An 18605-nucleotide genomic window follows, 5' to 3' on the forward strand; every position below is an offset into this window, starting at 1 on the left:
AAAACTGACAAGGAATTTGTCTACGGGAATCTCGAACACAACACGCCAGTTTTGCTGTCTCTGTCCAGATACTTAAGAAGTGGAGCAAGGGATTCGCTCGATCATCCTTCCTGCTCAAACTGTGGGGAGGGATTCACTCGACCGTCTGACTGACCGGCATTCCCATCATTTTAAACAGGGGGGAACTCATTCATCAGCTCAGATAGTGGGAATGGATTCAGTTGGTCATTTCAGTTGAAGGTACATCAGCAAGTTCACACTGTGCAAGTCCATTCCCTGTTAGTGTTTGCTCTTTTGTTTGCCCTCTCTTTGGCTTTTATTTTGGCTTTAACTTCTCATTTCAGCCAGGATTTTGTCCTCCTTCCTTTGCAATGCTTCCACTTCTTTGGGATGTATCTATCACTCAGCTCCTGAATTGCTCCCAGAAACTCCAGCCATTGCTGCTCCATTGTCACTCCTACCTTTTCCCTTCCAAACAAGTTTGTCCAGCTTCTCTGTCATAGAAACATGGGGAAGTTCAGTGCAGAAACAGGCTATTTGGCCCATCTAGTCAATGCTGAAGAAACTTTTAAGCTGTCTGAATCAACTACCTGCACCGGGACCATCGCCCTCCATCCCCCTACCATCCAGGCTCCCATCCAAACTTCTTTTAAATGGTGAAGCCGAGCTCATATTCATCACTTGTGCTGACATCTCATTCCACACTCTCATGACCATTTCAGGAAAGAGCTTTTCCAAATGTTTTTGTTTAATTTTCACCTTCCGCACTTACCCATGACCTCTGGTTGTCATCCCACCCAACCTCAGTGGAAAAAGCTGCTTGCATTTACCCTATCTATACCCCCATAATTTTGTATACTTCTTACAAATCCTCAAAGCAATGTATAATTTCCTTGTTTATGTTTGGAGCCTTTTTTTGATGTATAAGATGATGAGGGGCATTGATCGTGTGGATAGCCAGAGGTTTTTTCCCAGGGCTGAAATGGCTAACACGAGGGGCATAGTTTTAAGGTGCTTGGAAACAGATACCGAGGGGATGTCAGGGGTAAGTTTTTTACACAGAGAGTGGTGGGTGCGTGGAATGCACTGCCGGTTATTGTGTGAGAGTGTTTCAGTTCCTGTGGGGCCATGAACCCATGCAGCGCAGTGGGAACAGGGAATAATACCAATGGAGACAGTCAAACTGAGCCAGGTCACAGACTGGAGATGGCAGAAATACCCCATTCTGAGAGAGACAGGAAGAGCATCAGAGAGTTTGATGGTCATTCCAGATACCAGCACTGTGCCCAGTTAGAAGATGATTTCTCTCTCCAACTTGGGTTGAACCTCACTGTAACAGTGTGATGTCAGAGCACACCTTGACAACTCAAGTGATCTCATCTGAAATATTGTCTGACACCCGTTGATTCATTTTGTAAATATTTTTACAGGTTAAAAATGATAAGGAATTTGTCTATGGGAATCTCGAACACAACACGCCAGTTTTGCTGTCTCTGTCCAGATATTTAAGAAGTGGAGCAAGGGATTCACTCGATCATCCTTCCTGCTCAGACTGTGGGGAGGGATTCACTCAGTCATTTCAACTGAAGATATATCAGCAAGTTCACACCGTCAACTGAAGATATATCAGCAAGTTCACACCGGACAAGGCCATTCATTTGTTCTGTGGGTGAGAAGGCATTCAGTTGGTCATCCCACCTGTGGACACACCAGTCAGTTCACCCTGGGCAGAGGCTGGTCATCTGCTGAATTTGTGGGGAAGGATTCACGCGATCATCTTACCTAATGGCTCACCAGCGAGATGACACCGGGGAGCGGCCGTTCACCTGCTCAGACTGTGGGAAGCGATTCATTAACTCATCTGACCTACTGAGACACCAGTCAGTTCACACTGGGGAGCGGCTGTTCACCTGCTTGGACTGCAGGAAGAAATTCACTTGCTCATCCCACCTGATGGTTCATCGGCGAGTTCACACTGGAGAGAGGCCGTTCACCTGCTCAGACTGCGAGAAGGGATTCAGTTGCTCATCCCAACTGAAGGTACATCAGCGAGTTCACACTGGGGAGAGGCCATTCACCTGCTCCGACTGTGGGAAGGGATTCACTTGCTCATCCCACCTGAAGGTTCATCAGCGAGTTCACACTGGGGAGAGGCCGTTCACCTGCTCAGACTGTGGAAAAGGATTCAGTTGCTCATCCCAACTGAAGGTACATCAGCGAGTTCACACTGGGGAGAGGCCATTCACCTGCTCAGACTGTGGGAAGGGATTCACTCGGTCACCTGATCTACAGAGACACCAGCGAGTTCACACTGGGGAGAGGCCGTTCACCTGCTCAGTGTGTGGGAAGGGATTCATTCGATCATCCGAACTACAAGCACACTGGTCTTTTCACACTGGGGAGAGGCTGTTCACCTGCTTGGACTGTGGGAAGAGATTCACTTGCTCATCCCACCTGAAGGTACATCGGCGAGTTCACACTGGGGAGAGGCCGTTCACCTGCTCAGACTGTGGGAAGGGATTCACTTCGTCATGTGTCCTACTCAGACACCAGCGAGTTCACACTGGGGAGAGGCCGTTCACCTGCTCAGTGTGTGGGAAGGGATTCATTCGATCATCCCACCTACAAGCACACTGGTCTATTCACAGTGGGGAGAGGCCGTTCACCTGCTCCGACTGTGGGAAGGGATTCACTTGCTCATCCCACCTGAAGGTTCACCAGCGAGTTCACACTGGAGAGTGGCCCTTCACCTGCTCAGACTGTGGGAAGGGATTCACTTGCTCATCCCACCTGAAGGTTCATCAGCGAGTTCACACAGGGGAGAGGCCATTCACCTGCTCAGTGTGTGGGAAGGGATTCACTTCGTCAGGTGTCCTACATAGACACCAGCGAGTTCACACTGGGGAGAGGCCGTGCACCTGCTCAGTGTGTGGGAAGGGATTCACTCGGTCATCAAACCTACAGAAACACCAGCGAGCTCACACTGGGTAGAGACCGATCACCTGCTCAGACTTCGGGAAGGGATTCTCTCAGCCACCTCCACCGAATGTGCATCATTGAGTTCACACCAGGGAGAGGTTGTTCACCCGCTTTGAATGTGGGAAGCAATTCACTCAGTATTCTAACCTTAGGTAATTCTCACTTTGGCTAGCAGCTTAATATAGGGGGTGATAGCCCCCCAGCCTGGCCAAACTTAAGAAATCTTGTTTGGGTGGAAGCTGCTTGATGTGTCCCCTGTTACATATCAGTACCCCGAAATAACAAATGGTACATAATATGCGATTAAACGATTGGGCTTTATAGTTCTTTCTTTGGCTATAAAGCTAGTAAAGAAAAAGGGCCCACTCTCTCCATTCATGTCTTCTCATCTCTCCCCAGCAAAAGACTGCAAAAATCTCTCTTCCTGACGAACAATAAAGAACATTTCTGTCATTGGATAGCCCTGCATTCAAAAACCCTGTTGTCTCTAGTCGTAACCTAACCATTGCTGTTACAGAGAAAACATTACCTCAGCAGTGAAACATTGCACAGAGGCTGTTACATTAGCTGTGAAACCTTACAGCATGTTATTTGTGACACACTGCCGGGTTCACACTGGGGAGAAAGTTTCAATAAGCTGCATGCTCGATATTTGTCCATCACCGTTGCTGAATGCAATTTCGAGAGTGACTGTCGGTGCTGAACTCTGCAATTATTGCTACTGCTCACCACACCCAGTTCTGCACCCTGGTCACTGGGCATGGGAGGAGTTTCTTCTGCTGCATATTCACCTTTAATGGGACTGGAGTTTAACGTGGACTGGAGTGGAGAGCGGCCAGTGAAGGAATGGAGCTTTGACTCAAGAGATTTTGGCAGTTGGATTGTACAATCAAGTCAATCAAGGTTTGAACAGCTCAGACCCAGCAGAAAGCAGCTGATTGGGCAATTGAAAATTGAGAAGTTCAACAAACAAGTAAAAAGAGGGGTAGCTGAAGCGGAGTGGCCAGTGAGTGAGTGGGCCAGTGAAGGAGTGGAGCTTTGAGGCTTTGGCTCGAGATGTTTCGGCGAGCAGAGGCAGAGGACGAGCTTGCTCCCAGTAAGGTAAGGCCGGGTATGTTCCTATAATTATTTTGATTAACTTAGGAGTTGGTAATGGAGGCTGTAGATAGGGCAGTCCAGTGCTCCGATTGTAGGATGTGAGAAGTCAGGGACAGCACAATTGTCTCTGATGACTAAACCTCAGGGATCTGTACTGGGTCCAATGTTGTTTGTCATATATATTAATTATCTGGATGATGGGGTGGTAAATTGGATTAGTAAGTATGCAGATGATACTAAGATAGGTGGAGTTGTGGATCATGAAGAAGGTTTTCAAAGCTTGCAGAGAGATTTAGACCACTTAGAAGAGTGGGCTGAAAGCTGGCAGAAGGAGCTTAATGCTGATAAATGTGAGGTGCTGCATTTTGGTAGGAGTAATCAAAATAGGGCATACATGGTAAATGGTAGGGCACTGAAGAATGCAGTAGAACAGAGGGATCTAGGAGTAATGGTGCATAGTTCCCTGAAGGTGGAGTCTCGTTTGGATAGGGTGGTGAAGAAATCTTTTGGTATGCTGGCCTTTATAAATCAGAGCATTGAGTATAGGAGTTGGGATGTAATGTTGAAATTGTACAAGGCATTGGTAAGGCCAAATTTGGAGTATTGTATACAGTTCTGGTAACCAAATTATAGGAAAGATGTCAATAAAATTGAGAGAGTACGGAGGAGATTTACTAAAATGTTGCCTGGGTTTCATCTCCTAAGTTACAGCAGAAGGTTGAACAAATTAGGTCTTTATTCTTTGGAGTGTAGGAATATTGGGAGTTAGGAAAAAAGTGAAAAAGCAGGATCTCAGGGATGGTAATCTCAGGATTGCTGCCTGTGCCATGGGACATAGAGGGTAGGAACTGGAAGTCATGGCAGTTGAAAGTGTGGCTGAAGAGTTGGTGCAGGGGGCAGGGGTTCAGATTTCTGGAACATTGGGATCTCTCCTGGGGAAGGTCTGACCTGTACAACAAGGACGGGCTGCACCTGAACTGGAAAGGGACCAATATCCAGGTGGGCAGGTTTGCTAGAGCTGCTGGGGAGGGTTTAAACTAGTTTGTCAGGGGGGTGGGAATCAGAATGTGAGTGCAGAGATGAGGGTAGAAGGACAAGGGCACGATGCTGTGTGTTCTGAGTTGGTGAGGAAGGACAGGCAGGGGACAAAACATAAATGTAGCCAGTTTGAGGGGTTGAAGTGTGTGTATTTCAATGCCAGGAGTATTAGGAATAAAGGGGATGAACTTAGAGAATGGATCAGTACGTGGAACTACGATGTTGTGGCCATTACTGAAACTTGGCTGGAGGAAGGGCAGGATTGGCTGATGCAGGTACTGGGGTTTAGGTGTTTTAAAAGGATTAGGATGGGAGGTAGAAAAGGGGGGGAGTAGCATTACTGATCAGGGATAGTATCACGGCTGTAGGAAGAGAGGATGCTGCAGAGGGAGCGTCCACTGAGTCGGTGTGGGTGGAAGTCAGAAATAGGAAGGGATCAATCACTGTGCTGGGAGTAGTCTATAGGCCCCCAAATAGCCTTCGGGACACTGAGGAGCAGATAAGCAGGCAGATTTTAGAATGGTGCAGGAAATACAGGGTTGTAGTTATGGGTGATTTCCCTCATATTGACTGGCACCTCCTGACGGCAAGGGGGATAGATGGGGCTGAATTTGTCAAGTGTGTTCAAGAAGGATTCCTGACACAGTATGTGACCGGCCGACGAGAGGAGAGGCCATACTGGATCTAGTTCTCGGTAATGAACCTGGTCAGGTTGCAGACCTCTTGATGGGGGAGCATTTTGGTGAGAGTGGCCACAACTCCCTTAGCTTCAGCATAGCTATGGAAAAGGATAAAAACAGACAAAATGGGAAAGTGCTTAACTGGGGAAGGGCTAACTATGAAGGGAAGAGGCAGGAATTAGCGAGAGTAAATTGGAAACAGATTTTCAAAGCTGAAATTACAGAAGTAATGTGGAGGAAGTTTAGGGACCACTTGTGCTGGGTTCAGGATAGGTTTGTCCCACTGAGGCAAGGAAAAAATGGTAGGAAAAGGGAACCGTGGCTGACGAAACACGCGAGGCAACTCGTCAAGCGGAAGAAGGTAGCATATGTTAGATATAAGAAGCAGTCAGAGCCCTGTTGGTCGCTTTTCGATTGCTCCTACCCTGTTTACTTAATTGTCTCTACCAGTCTTTTTTTTTTGAAATCTTATTATAATATTTCAATGCTACTTTACTGTGGCCGGGAAAAGAACCAAAGCGTTTGCAAAAGAAAGAGAAACAGAAGATGAATCCCCAGTCACTTTGGATTCAGTCAGTGACTTCCTTAAACGGCAAAAATCGGAATGAGTTTCAATGACTTAATGGCAAATTGGATACAATTCAATGAACTTTATTTCAGCATGAGAGCCAAATTCAGGAGAATACTGTGAAGCTAATGACACTTGAAGAGGACGTTGAAGATACAATTAAACTCTGCAAAGAGTTATCTTTATCCAGTGATAAAATGCTGAAAAGGATCATCAGTCTCGAAAATAGAAATAGGAGAAATAACTTGCGAATCCTGGGTCTTGAAGAATCAATTGAAGGTGCTGACCCTACGAATTTTTTGCAAACTTTCTGAAGCAGATTTTCCCTGCTTTATTCACATCTGAGCTGAAGCTCGATGGAGCTTTTTGCTCTCCGACTTTGAAGCCATTGTCCTTGGCGGCGAGACCCAGATCGGTCGGACTAGCCTTTCATGAATTTCGTATGAAGGACCTTTTAATTCACCATAACCGGAGGCAAGGAATGATCAATTTCCAAAATTACAGGTTAGATTTGTGGAAGACTATTCGCCTGAAGTTTTGGCTGATCGCATGAAATATGAAGAAGTTATGTTGGAATTTTATAATAAAGGGTATAAACCATCCCTTCAGTTCCCCGCACGTCTGCATATTGTTTTGAAGAACGGATTGCGAAAAAGAATAAATTCAGTTGAAGATGCAAAAGAGTTTCTGAAGGATGAAGTCTAAAACTGTTATACTTCTTATTTGATCAAGTTTTTTTCTTCTGTTAATATGAATTTGAAATAAGGTTTCATTAAGCTTACGTTTTGGCTGTTCATATATTGTCTTTTGTTAGATTTTTTTTTGATACTACTTTATTTTATCCCGTTTTGAGGCTTTATTTTAATACAGCTTTCTTTGAATTTGTTTAAAGTGATCCTTTCGTATTTCCGAATACCAAGTTATTTTACTTTTTATGTTGTGTCTTGGTAGGGGCATTATGACCTTGCAAGACTGGAGTTTTTTCTGTCAACAGGATTTTTTGGGGCCGGTACTTAGTTCTCAGCTCACTGACTGTCTATTGGTCAGCTTTCTCGCTTTGGGTAGGGGAGGGGGTAGGGCCTATTTCTCTCTGGGAGCTGTGTTGGGTTGAATATATGATTGTTTGTTTGACCACTTTACTTTACAGTTTGCTTTCTTGTTTTAATAACTTAATGGCCAGATCTTTTAATTACATGTTGATTGGTATTTAAAATGTTTCGAAATTTTAACCTGTTTAGTTTGAATGTGAAAGGGCTGAATCACCCCACCAAAAGGAACAAAGTGTTTGCTTATATTAAAAAATTAAAAGCACCGTTTTTTTTTTACAAGAAATGCGCATACGCAGCTGTGATAGCTTATGTTTTTTTTTACTAGGTGGAAGAATATGAATTCCACTCTTCGTTTAATGTAAAATCATGTGGAGTTTTGATTTTTGTAGATAATACAGTTTCCTTTATTCAGCATAAAGTTGTTTCAGACCCTAATTGTCGATTTGTTATTGTATCAGAGTTTAGACAGTGAATCGATTGTTTTTGCTAATGTATATGCCCCCAACGTAGATGATCCAGGATTTTTTGAACATCTATTTTCATTTTTGCCAGATTTGTGTACTTTCTTGTGATGGAGGAGATTTAACTGCTGGTTAGATTGCTCATCTATCAAACCAGCCACACTTAATAAATCAGCTTTGTTTATCCAATCTTTTCTAACTAAATGTGGTATAGTTGATTCTTGGCGATTTCTTCATCCGACAGACAGGGAGTATTTTTTTCTCTCATGTCTAACATTCTTATACCGGGATTGACTTTTTTATTGATAGTCAAATGATTCCATTAGTTCGATCGATTGAATATAAAGAGATTGCTATCTCTGACCACTCCCCTGTATTTCTATCTTTAAATCTTCCTGGTCCTATCTCCATGAGTAGATTTTGGCGATTTAGTTTAACTCTGTTATCCGATGAGGGTTTTTAAAAATTTATGGAGAATCAAATTACTCTTTATTTTTGAAGAAAATACGTTGGAAGAGGCGTCTAGCCTTATTATATGGGATACTTTTAAAGCATACATCCGGGGTCAAATTATTTCTGATACTGCAAACATCATTAAAAAAGCTAACAAAGAAAGAAATGGATTAGCCAATCAGCTAAAGCAACTGGACCATAAATATGCTTCTGTACCTGATCCTGAAACATATAAGAGACGTATTGAAACTAAAACTAAATATGATCTTCCTTTAACATATCCAATTGAAAGCCAACTTTTTAAAGATAGAAGTCAACTTTATATTCACGGAGATAAAACTGGTAAGCTACTGGCTAATCAATTGAAGCCATTTTCAGCCAAGCGACAAATTAAAGAAATACATAAAATTAACGGGGACATGACAACTGACCACCTTGAAATTAATGACATTTTTAGGGAATTTTATTCTAAATTGTATAGTTCTGACTCTGTTAATGATAATATTGCAATGAATAATTTTTTAGATCAATTAAATATTCCTAATCTTTCGTTAGATGATCGTAGGCAATTGGATCAACCTATTTCCCAGGATGAAATTGGGGAGGATATTTGAGAATTGCATTCTGGGAAATCCCCAGGACCCAGTGGATTCTCTGGAGAGTTTTATTAGGCTTTGTCCTCCTTGATTACACCACATTTATGTTCTACCATTACAGGAAGGAAGACAACCACAATCTTTTTACGAAGCTTCCATTTCGCTCATTCTCAAAATGAATAAGAATCCTACTAAATGTTCTTCGTATAGACCTATCTCTTTACTCAATTTTGATAAAAAAATTTTATCTAAAGTGTTGGATCGCAGACTTGAAAATATTATATCTTCTGTAGTTTTGGATGATTAGACAGGATTTATTAAAAATCTATATTCCCATTTTAATATACGGCGTTTGTTGAATGTTATATACTCTCCATCTAAGGAAATACCGGAATGTGTGATATCTTTGGATGCGGAGAAGGCTCTTGACAGAGTTGAATGGAACTTTCTATTTACATCCTTAGAAAAATTTATTTTGGACCTACTTTTATTCATTAGATTAAATTACATTATTTATCTCCCTCCGCTCGGGTTCTTACTAATTTTCAGAATTCTAAACCCTTTAAACTCCAACCTGGAACTAGACAAGGTTGCCCCTTGAGCCCCCTGCTTTTTGATTTGGTATCAGAACCATTAGCAATTGCTTGTTGAGAGTCTAAAGAGATCACTGGTATTTTAAGGAGAGGTACTATTCATAAAGTGTCGCTCTATTGCTGATGACTTATTGCTTTTTATACCTAATGTTACAACCTCCTTACCATTTGTGTCCATTTACTGACTAATTTTAGTCAGTTCTCAGGATAAAAATTAAATCTACAGAAGAGTGAACTGTTCCCTTTAAACAATTTCATACCAACTGATATTAACCTTCCTTTTAAAATTTTAGGAGAGCAATTTACATATTTAGGAGTAACAATTAATAAGAATTATAAAGATTTATTTAAGGAAAATTTTTAAAGTTTATTGAATTTACATTTAAAAAACTCTAATTGGTTGCCTCTCTCTTTATCACTGATTGGCCGAATCAATTCGATTAAAATGAATATCTTACCTAAATTTATATACCTTTCTCAAGCTGTGCCTGTTTTTATTCCTAAATCTTCTTTTGACTCTTTGGATTCAATTCCTTCTTCGTATATATGAAAGAAGTAAAAAAAAAAACACCTCGTAAAAAATAAAGCTCACCTTCAGAAAACCAAAGAGAATGGAAGCTTTACCCTACCCAATTTTAGGTTATATTATTGGGCAGTTAATATACGTAATATTACGTTCTGGATATATTACATTAACTATGAGAATTGATCTATATGGGTTTCTTCGGAAGTCAACTCTGTTATAAAATTTTCCATTATTTCTTTACTTGGATCCTTGCTTCCTTTACCTTTAAATAAATTAATTGACAATCTGGTGGTTAAACATACATTGAGGATTTGGTTATAGTTTAGAAAACATTTTGGTTTATTGAGATTTTCCCTCTCAAGTCCCATATTTTCTAGCAACACACATCAAAGTTGCTGGTGAACGCAGCAGGCCAGGCAGCATCTCTAGGAAGAGGTACAGTCGACGTTTCAGGCCGAGACCGTTCATCAGGACTAACTGAAGGAAGAGTTAGTAAGAAATTTGGGAGGGGTAAGGGGAGATCCAAAATGATAGGAGAAGACAGGAGGGGGAGGGATGGAGCCAAGAGCTGGACAGGTGATTGGCAAAGGGGATATGAGAGGATCATGGGACAGGAGGTCCGGGGAGAAAGACAAGGTGGGGGGGGGGGACCCAGAGGATGGGCAAGGGGTATAGTCAGAGGGAGAAAAAGGAGAGAGAGAGAAAGAATGTGTATATTTCAATAAATAACGGATGGGGTATGAAGGGGAGGTGGGGCATTAGCGGAAGTTAGAGAAGTCAATGTTCTTGCCATCAGGTTGGAGGCTACCCAGACGGAATGTCAGGTGTTGTTCCTCCAACCTGAGTCTGGCTTCATCTTTACAGTAGAGGAGGCTGTGAATAGACACGGAATGGGAATGGGACGTGGAATTAAAATGTGTGGCCACTGGGAGATCCTGCTTTCTCTGGCGGACAGAGCGTAGGTGTTCAGCGAAATGATCTCCCAGTCTGCATCGGGTCTCGCCAATATATAGAAGGCCGCATTGGGAGCACCTGATGCAGTATATCACCCCAGCCGACTCACAGGTGAAGTGTCGCCTCACCTGGAAAGACTGTTTGGGGCCCTGAATGGTGGTGAGGGAGGAAATGTAAAGGCATGTGTAGCACTTGTTCCGCTTACAAGGATAAGTGCCAGGAGGGAGATTGGTGGGGAGGGATGAATGGACAAGGGAGTCGCGTAGGGAGTGATCCCTGCGGAAAGCAGAGGGGGGGGGGGGGAGGGAAAGATGTGCTTAGTGGTGGGATCCCGTTGGAGGTGGCGGAAGTTATGGAGAATAATATGTTGGACCCGGAGGCTGGTGGGGTGGTAGGTGAGGACCAGGGGAACCCTATTCCTGGTGGGGTGGCGGGAGGATGGAGTGAGAGCAGATGTACCTGAAATGGGGGAGATGCGTTTGAGAGCAGAGTTGATGGTGGAGAAAGGGAAGCCCCTTTCTTTAAAAAAGGAGGACATCTCCCTCGTCCTGGAATGAAAAGCCTCATCCTGAGAGCAGGTGCAGTGGAGATGGAGGAATTGCGAGAAGGGGATGGCATTTTGCAAGGGACAGGGTGAGAAGAAGAGTAGTCCAGGTAGCTGTGAGAGTCAGTAGGCTTATAGTAAACATCCGAGTCCTCGGAAATATGAAATATGAGTCCTCGGACAAGACTCCCAGAAGGTTAATTTACAGGTTGAGTCTGTGGTAAGGGAGGCAAATGCAATGCTGGCATTTATTTAAAGTGAAGTAGCATATATAAGCAAGGAGATAATAATGCTGGTACTTTCTAAACTTTACTTAAGAGTATTGGGGACCCATATCTCAGAAAAGATGTGTTGTCATTGGGGAGAGTCTGGAGGATGTTCAAGATGATTCCGGGAATGAAGGGGTTAAGATATGAGGAGTGTTTGCCAGCCTTGGTCCTGTACTCCTGCACTGACCTATGTTTAATAAACGCGGGTGGGGAGGGGGTGTTAAATCTCACTGAAACCCACCGAATGTGGAAAGGTCTCGATGGGGTGGATGAGGAGAGGACTTTTCGTATGGGGGGGTAGCCATAACAGAGGGCACAGCCTCAAAACTGAGGAGCGACCTTTTAGTATTGTTAAGGAGAATTTTATTTAGTCAGAGAGCAGTGAATCTGTGGAACTCTCTGACACAGACGGCGGTGGGGGCCAACTCTGTGGGTAAATTTCAGGCAGAAGCTAATAGTTTGCTGATCAGTCAGGGCATTACAGGACATGCCGAGGAGGCAGGTGTATGGGGTTGAGTGAGAACCGGGATCAGCCATGATAGAACGGCGGAGCAGACTCGATGGGGCTGAATGGCCTAATTCTGCTCCTATGTCTTATGGACTTATACTACTAGTGTCTTACACAGTGAAGATTGACACAAAATACTATCACATTCAGCTGCTATTTCTTTGCTCTATTACTAACTCGCCAGCATCATCTTCCAGCAGTACAATATCAACTCTTGCCTCTCTTTTGCTCTTTATATATCTGAATAACTTTTGATACTTGATATTATTGGCTCACTTACCTTAACTTATCATCTTCTTTCTCCTGCGTGTCTTTTTTTAAGTTGTCTCCTATTGGTTATGTAAAAGCTTTCCAATCCTCTAACTATCCACTGTTTTCTTGCTATATAATATGACACCACTTTTGCTTTTATTGTTACGTAACCGGCAGCGATGAGTATCAATCGAGACAGGTTATATAAAAACAACCAAACATTTATTACACACGTCTAAACGATAAGGAAAAATCGAACTAAAACTTTAACCGGAAGTTGACAGATATGCAGCCGTGCACCAACTCGCCACTCGGCTCTGGTTCTCAAAGCGTTAAATGCAAAAACAGTTCTTAAAGCGACACAGTCAGATATAGTTCTTAAAGTGATAACTTCGAAAGTCCATCAGATTTACATGTTCAATTGGGAGAGACTCTAGGATACAATTTCCTTAACGATTCTCGAAAGATCATTGCTAATGCATCCACATCTCTTCAGCCACCCCTTTCAGATCTCCAGGGTGTACACCATCTGGTCCAGGTGACCATCTCTGACCATCTCTGTTTCCCAAGAACCTTCTCCCGAGTAACGTAACTTTACACATTCTGACCACTGACATCTGGGAATTCCATATTCCTGCCAGTGTCTGCGGCAGAGAAGAGTGATGTACAATACTTATTCAGTTCATCTGCCATCACCCTGCACCCCCACCCCATTACTACCTCTCCAGCATCATTTTCCAGTGGTTTGATATCCACTTCTGCTGCTCCTTTACACTATATGTACCTGAAGAAAAAATTGGTATCCTCTTTAATATTACTGGCTACCTCACCTATGTATTCCATCTTTTCCTTCTTAATTATTTTAGTTACATTCTATTGGTTTTAAAAGCTTCCCAAACTTCTAACTTCCAAGTAATTTTTGCTCTATGCCCTCTCTTTGGTTTTTATGTTGTCTCTGGTTTCTCTTATCAGCCACGGTTTTGTTCCCTTACCTCTAGAATACTACTTCCTCTTTCTGATGTATATATCCTGTGCCTTCAGAATTTCTTCCAGAAATTCCAGCCATTGTTGCTGCATTTCATCCCTGCCCATATTCTTTTAAAATCAATTTTGACCAATTTTTCTCTCATGCCTCTCTAATTCTCTTTATCCCACATCTGACTTTAGCTTCTCCTTCTCTAATGTCAGGGTGAATTTGATCATATTAAGATCACTTTTCCCTAAGGGTCCTTTAAGTGACCTAATTAGTTCTGGTTCATTACAACACCCAATCCAGAATAGCTGATCCCCAAGTGGGCTCAACCATGAGCTGCTCTGAAAAAGCATCTTGCAGGCATTCTAGGAATTCCTCATCTTGAGACCAACACCATCCTAATTTTCCTAATCACCTGCGCGATAATCCCCCGTGTAATATTGCCCTTTTGGCACGCATTTTCTATCTCCCATTCTAATTTGTGGACCACATACTCACTAATGTTTGGTGGTCTCTATACAACTCTCATCAGGGATTTTTGTTTACATTTGCTGTTCCTTAATTCTACCCACAGATTCTACACCTTCCAACCCCATGCCACCTCTTTCTAATGATTTTATTTAATATTTTACCAACAGAGCCACACAACCCCACTACCAGCTTGTTCTTTCAAGAAACTTATAAATATCTGGGGAAACAAGAGGACCTGCAGATGCTAGAAATCTACAGAACTACACACAAAGTGCTGGAGGAGCTCAGCATGTCAGGCAGCATCTATGGATGGGAATCAACATTTCGGGCCAAGACCCTTCACAGCGACTCTTGATACCCACGTATCTGGAATATCAGATATCAGATCAGACAAGCAAAGGAAATAGAAAGTAGTGCGAAATACGGAAAACCTTTGACAAAATCTAGTTCAAGGATTTAATGAACCTGCCAAACAGAGCTCAATAGTTAACAAATACAAAAAAAGGCAAAAATCACTTTCATCAATGCCTACAGTGACTTTTTGTTTATAAAAATACCTTGGTCCCATTTCAATCAGTAAAATTTACAAAGATGAATAAGAACTTCAGAAAACTTTAGAAAAGACTATTTACACTCAAACCCACTTAGATTGAGGCTACCTTGGACAGAAGGAGGAAGAGAAATAACACACATGAAAAAAAAATCAGACAACATTTATATTTTCTTCAAAACTGAACAGGATTCAACACTCCATGTGTGTGTATATGCAATCGTGATAAGAAATACAGACCAGAAAACTTAAATGAGAGGCCAACTCAGAAAAATGAATCATCACTATGGAAGAAAACATTAACCAGTGGAATGAGCATGACCCTCCATGGGAGACATTCCAATGATCTGAGCAGATGAGATGGTGACAAGGAAGCATCGAGCACCTGACTGAGAGTTGGAGACCTCTTCCCAGAAACAGGGGGGTTCCTTGCAGAAATACAGGACAAGGTGGGTAACAAAAAGAAAAAAAAATCAAAAATACATGAAATACAAACAAACAAGGCAGTAAATGCAGAAAATGCCAAGAGAAACCAGTCACAATCAACACATTCCAGGATCCTGCAGCAGTTTAACTCAATCTGATTACTTGCCCAGGTACAATCAAGTGGCAAATATCATTCACCAAAATCGTGCTTTAAAATGCAAAGTCATGAATGCCCTCCATCACTCCATAAAGGCACCATAAATTCAAGCCTGATCCAGTTTTAGAGTCAAAATCTGAGAAATTATATGATAATCAATACTGCACATTATTTCAGAGAGGCCAATCCATAATAACCATCCGGGTATAATATTACAGGATAAACAAGCAGGAACAACTCCCTCAATAGATAAAACCATTCCCAACACACACATGTTCCTCGACCAGTGGAGCACCTCACCACAGGTATTGTTTGTGTCATCAGTCAGACAACCAGATTATTTTCTCTGTCAATCAGCTTCCAAATATTGCTACTCTATCATTTGTTGCCACGGCCCGCTGCTGATTCCCTTCTCCTCATCATATGTTCTTACCCCGGCCATCGTCCAGAGCCCCAGACTCTGCCCTGTGCAGACCCGCCTCTGGTTTCTGACCCTGCTCCGTTCAACATCCAACTAATGGTTTCCCATTCTGTTTTCAGTCTTCAGAGGACAGGGTGTTTTCTAACAACCCTTTAGAAGCAGGGAAAATGACCCATAATGTGGAAATGAGACATCAATAAGGAGGTTAACTACCAATGTCATTCTTCCTCAGCCCAGAGATTAGAGGGACGAAGAACATCTCAGACAGAACTGCAGTCAGCTCCACTTCTTCAGGCTGCAGAAATTCAAACCTCTTCACCCAAAGAGTGGCGACTGTTTGGAACCCATCACCACAAGGAGAGCAAGAAGGGAACAACAGGGGAGGATTTAAAAGGACTGTCATGGAACAGAATCACTGGCAGGGTCCAGCCGGCCTGAGTTGTCTCCCTACTGTACACTAGGTGCGTTATAAATTCACTAAGTACCGGAGACAGAATTCAATATAGAACTGATTTAATTGTCTTAGATCCAGAATATTAAACTCCAGCCCTATTAAGGGTGAATGTGCAGCAGAAGAAACTCCTCCCATGCCCAGTGACCAGGGTGCAGAACTGGGTGTGGTGAGCAGCAGCAATAATTGCAGAGTTCAGCACCGACAGTCACTCTCGAAATTGCATTCAGCAACGGTGATGGACAAATATCCAGCATGCAGCTTATTGAAACTTTTTCCCCAGTATGAATCCCGTAGTGTGTCACAAGTGTAACATGCTGTAAGGTTTCACTGCTAATGTAATGGCCTCTCTGCAATGTATCACTGCTGAGGTAATGGTTTCTCTGTAGCAGTAATCTTTAGGTTATGACTAGAGATAACAGGGTTTTGGAGTGCAGGGCTATCCAGTGACAGAAATGTTCTCTCTTGTGAGTCTGGAAGAGAGATTTTCATGGTCTTTTGCTGGGGAGAGATGAGAAGACGCAAATGGAGAGAGTGGGCTCTTTTTCTTTTTTTTTTTGTTTACTTCAGGAACCATGTAGTCAAATTAAGAATTATAAAGCTCAATTGTTTAATTGCATATTGTGTACCGCTTGTTATTTCGGGGTACTGATTTGTAAAAGGGGACACATCGTGCAGCATCCACCCAAATGAGATTTCTTAAGCTTGGCCAGGCTGGGGGGGCTATCACCCCCTATATTAACCTGCTAGCTGAAGTGAGAGTTATATAAGGTTAGATGACTGAGCGAATCGCTTCCTACATTCACAGCAGGTGAACAACCTCTCCACAGTGTGAACTCAATGGCAGGTGATCAACCTCTACCCAGTGTGAACTTGCTGGTGTCTCTGTAGTTGAGATGACCAAGTGAATCCCTTCCCACAGTCTGAGCAGGTGAACGGCCTCTCCCCCGTGTGAACTCTCTGATGTACCTTCAGGTGAGATGACTGAGTGAATCCCTTCCCACAGTATGAGCAGATGAACGGCCTCTCCCCAGTGTGAACTGACCGGTGAGCTTGTAGGTGGGATGACTGAGTGAATCCTTTCCCACAGTCTGAGCAGGTGAATGGCCTCTCCCCAATGTGAATTCGCTGATGTACCTTCAGTTTAGATGACTCAGTGAATCCCTTCCCACAGTCTGAGCAGGTGAACGGTCTCTCCCCAGTGTGAACTGACCTGTGTACCAGTAGGTAGGATGACCGAGTGAATCCCTTCCCGCAGTCTGAGCAGGTGAATGGTCTCTCCCCAGTGTGAACTAACCGGTGTGATTGTAGGCTAGTTAACCGTCTGAATTCCTTCCCGCAGTCTGAGCACATAAACGGCCTCTCTCCAGTGTGAATGCGCTGATGTACCTTCAGAAAAGATGACCGAGTGAATCCCTTCCCACAGACTGAGCAGGTGAACGGCCTCTCCCCAGTGTGAACCGACCGGTGTGCCTGTAGGCTAGTTAACTGTGTGAATCCCTGCCCACAGACTGAGCAGGTGAATGGCCTCTCCCCAGTGTGAACTCGCTGATGTACCTGCAGTTGAGATAACAGAGTGAATCTCTTCCCACAGTCGAAGCAGGTGAACGGCTTCTCTCCAGTGTGAACTCGCTGATGTACCTTCAGTTCAGATGACTGAGTGAATCCCTTCCCACAGTCTGAACAGGTGAATGGCCTCTCACCAGTGTGAACTCGCTGATGTACCTTCAGTTGAGATAACCGGGAGAACCCTTTCCCACAGTCTGAGCAGGTGAATGGCCTCTCGCCAGTGTGAACTGACTTGTGTACCAGTAGGGTGGATGACTGAGTGAATCCCTTCCCGCAGTCTGAGCAGGTGAACTGCTTCTCCCCAGTGTGAGCTCTCTGATGAACCTTCAGATTAGATGAGCAAGTGAATCCTTTCCCACAGTCTGAACAGGTGAATGGCCTCTCTCCAGTGTGAACTGACTTGTGTACCAGTAAGTTGGATGACTGAGTGAATCCCTTCCCACAGTCTGAGCAGGTGAATGGCCTCTCCCCAGTGTGAACTGACTGGTGAGCTTGTAGGGTTGATGATCGAGTGAATTCCTTCCCACAGTCTGAGCATTTGAACGGCCTCTCCCCAGTGTGAACTCTCTGATGTACCTTCAGATTAGACGAGCAAGTGAATCCTTTCCCACAGTCTAAGCAGGTGAATGGCTTCTCTCCAGCATGAACTCTCTGATGAACCTTCAGGTGAGACGACGATGTGAATCCCTTCCCACAGTCTTTGCAGGTGAACGGCCTCTCTCCAGTGTGAACTCTCTGATGAACCTTCAGTTTAGATGAGCAAGTGAATCCCTTCCCACAGTCTGAGCAGGTGAATGACCTCTGCCAAGTGTGAACTCGCTGGTGAGCCATTAGTTCAGATGACTGAGTGAATCCTTCCCCACAAATTCAGCAGATGACCAGCCTCTGCCCAGTGTGAACTGACTGTTGTGTCCACAGGTGGGAAGACCGACTGAATCCCTTCTCACCCACAGAACAGATGAATGGCCTTGTCCCAGTGTGAACTTGCTGATGTACCTTCAGTTGAGATAACCAAGTGA

General features: G+C 43.5%; 2 protein-coding genes across 2 annotated transcripts in view; one reads left to right on the plus strand and one right to left on the minus strand.

The window, feature by feature from the left end:
• Nucleotides 1-1512: 1512 nt before the first annotated feature.
• LOC140208555 (uncharacterized) overlaps nucleotides 1513-18605 on the plus strand; it is a 40547-nt gene continuing 23454 nt past the window's right edge. Inside the window, exon 1 of the mRNA XM_072277303.1 lies at nucleotides 1513-2869. Coding sequence (XP_072133404.1) covers nucleotides 1786-2869 — 1084 coding nt within the window. The 5' untranslated portion in view covers nucleotides 1513-1785. The remainder of the gene's footprint in view (nucleotides 2870-18605) is intronic.
• Nucleotides 12769-18605, minus strand: part of LOC140208554 (uncharacterized) — a 69821-nt gene continuing 63984 nt past the window's right edge. Inside the window, 1 exon segment of the mRNA XM_072277301.1 lies at nucleotides 12769-18330. Within this exon segment, the coding sequence (XP_072133402.1) occupies nucleotides 16855-18330 (1476 nt within the window). The 3' untranslated portion in view covers nucleotides 12769-16854.

Source organism: Mobula birostris, chromosome 13 (assembly GCF_030028105.1).
Source record: "Mobula birostris isolate sMobBir1 chromosome 13, sMobBir1.hap1, whole genome shotgun sequence".
Lineage (NCBI taxonomy): Eukaryota > Metazoa > Chordata > Chondrichthyes > Myliobatiformes > Myliobatidae > Mobula > Mobula birostris.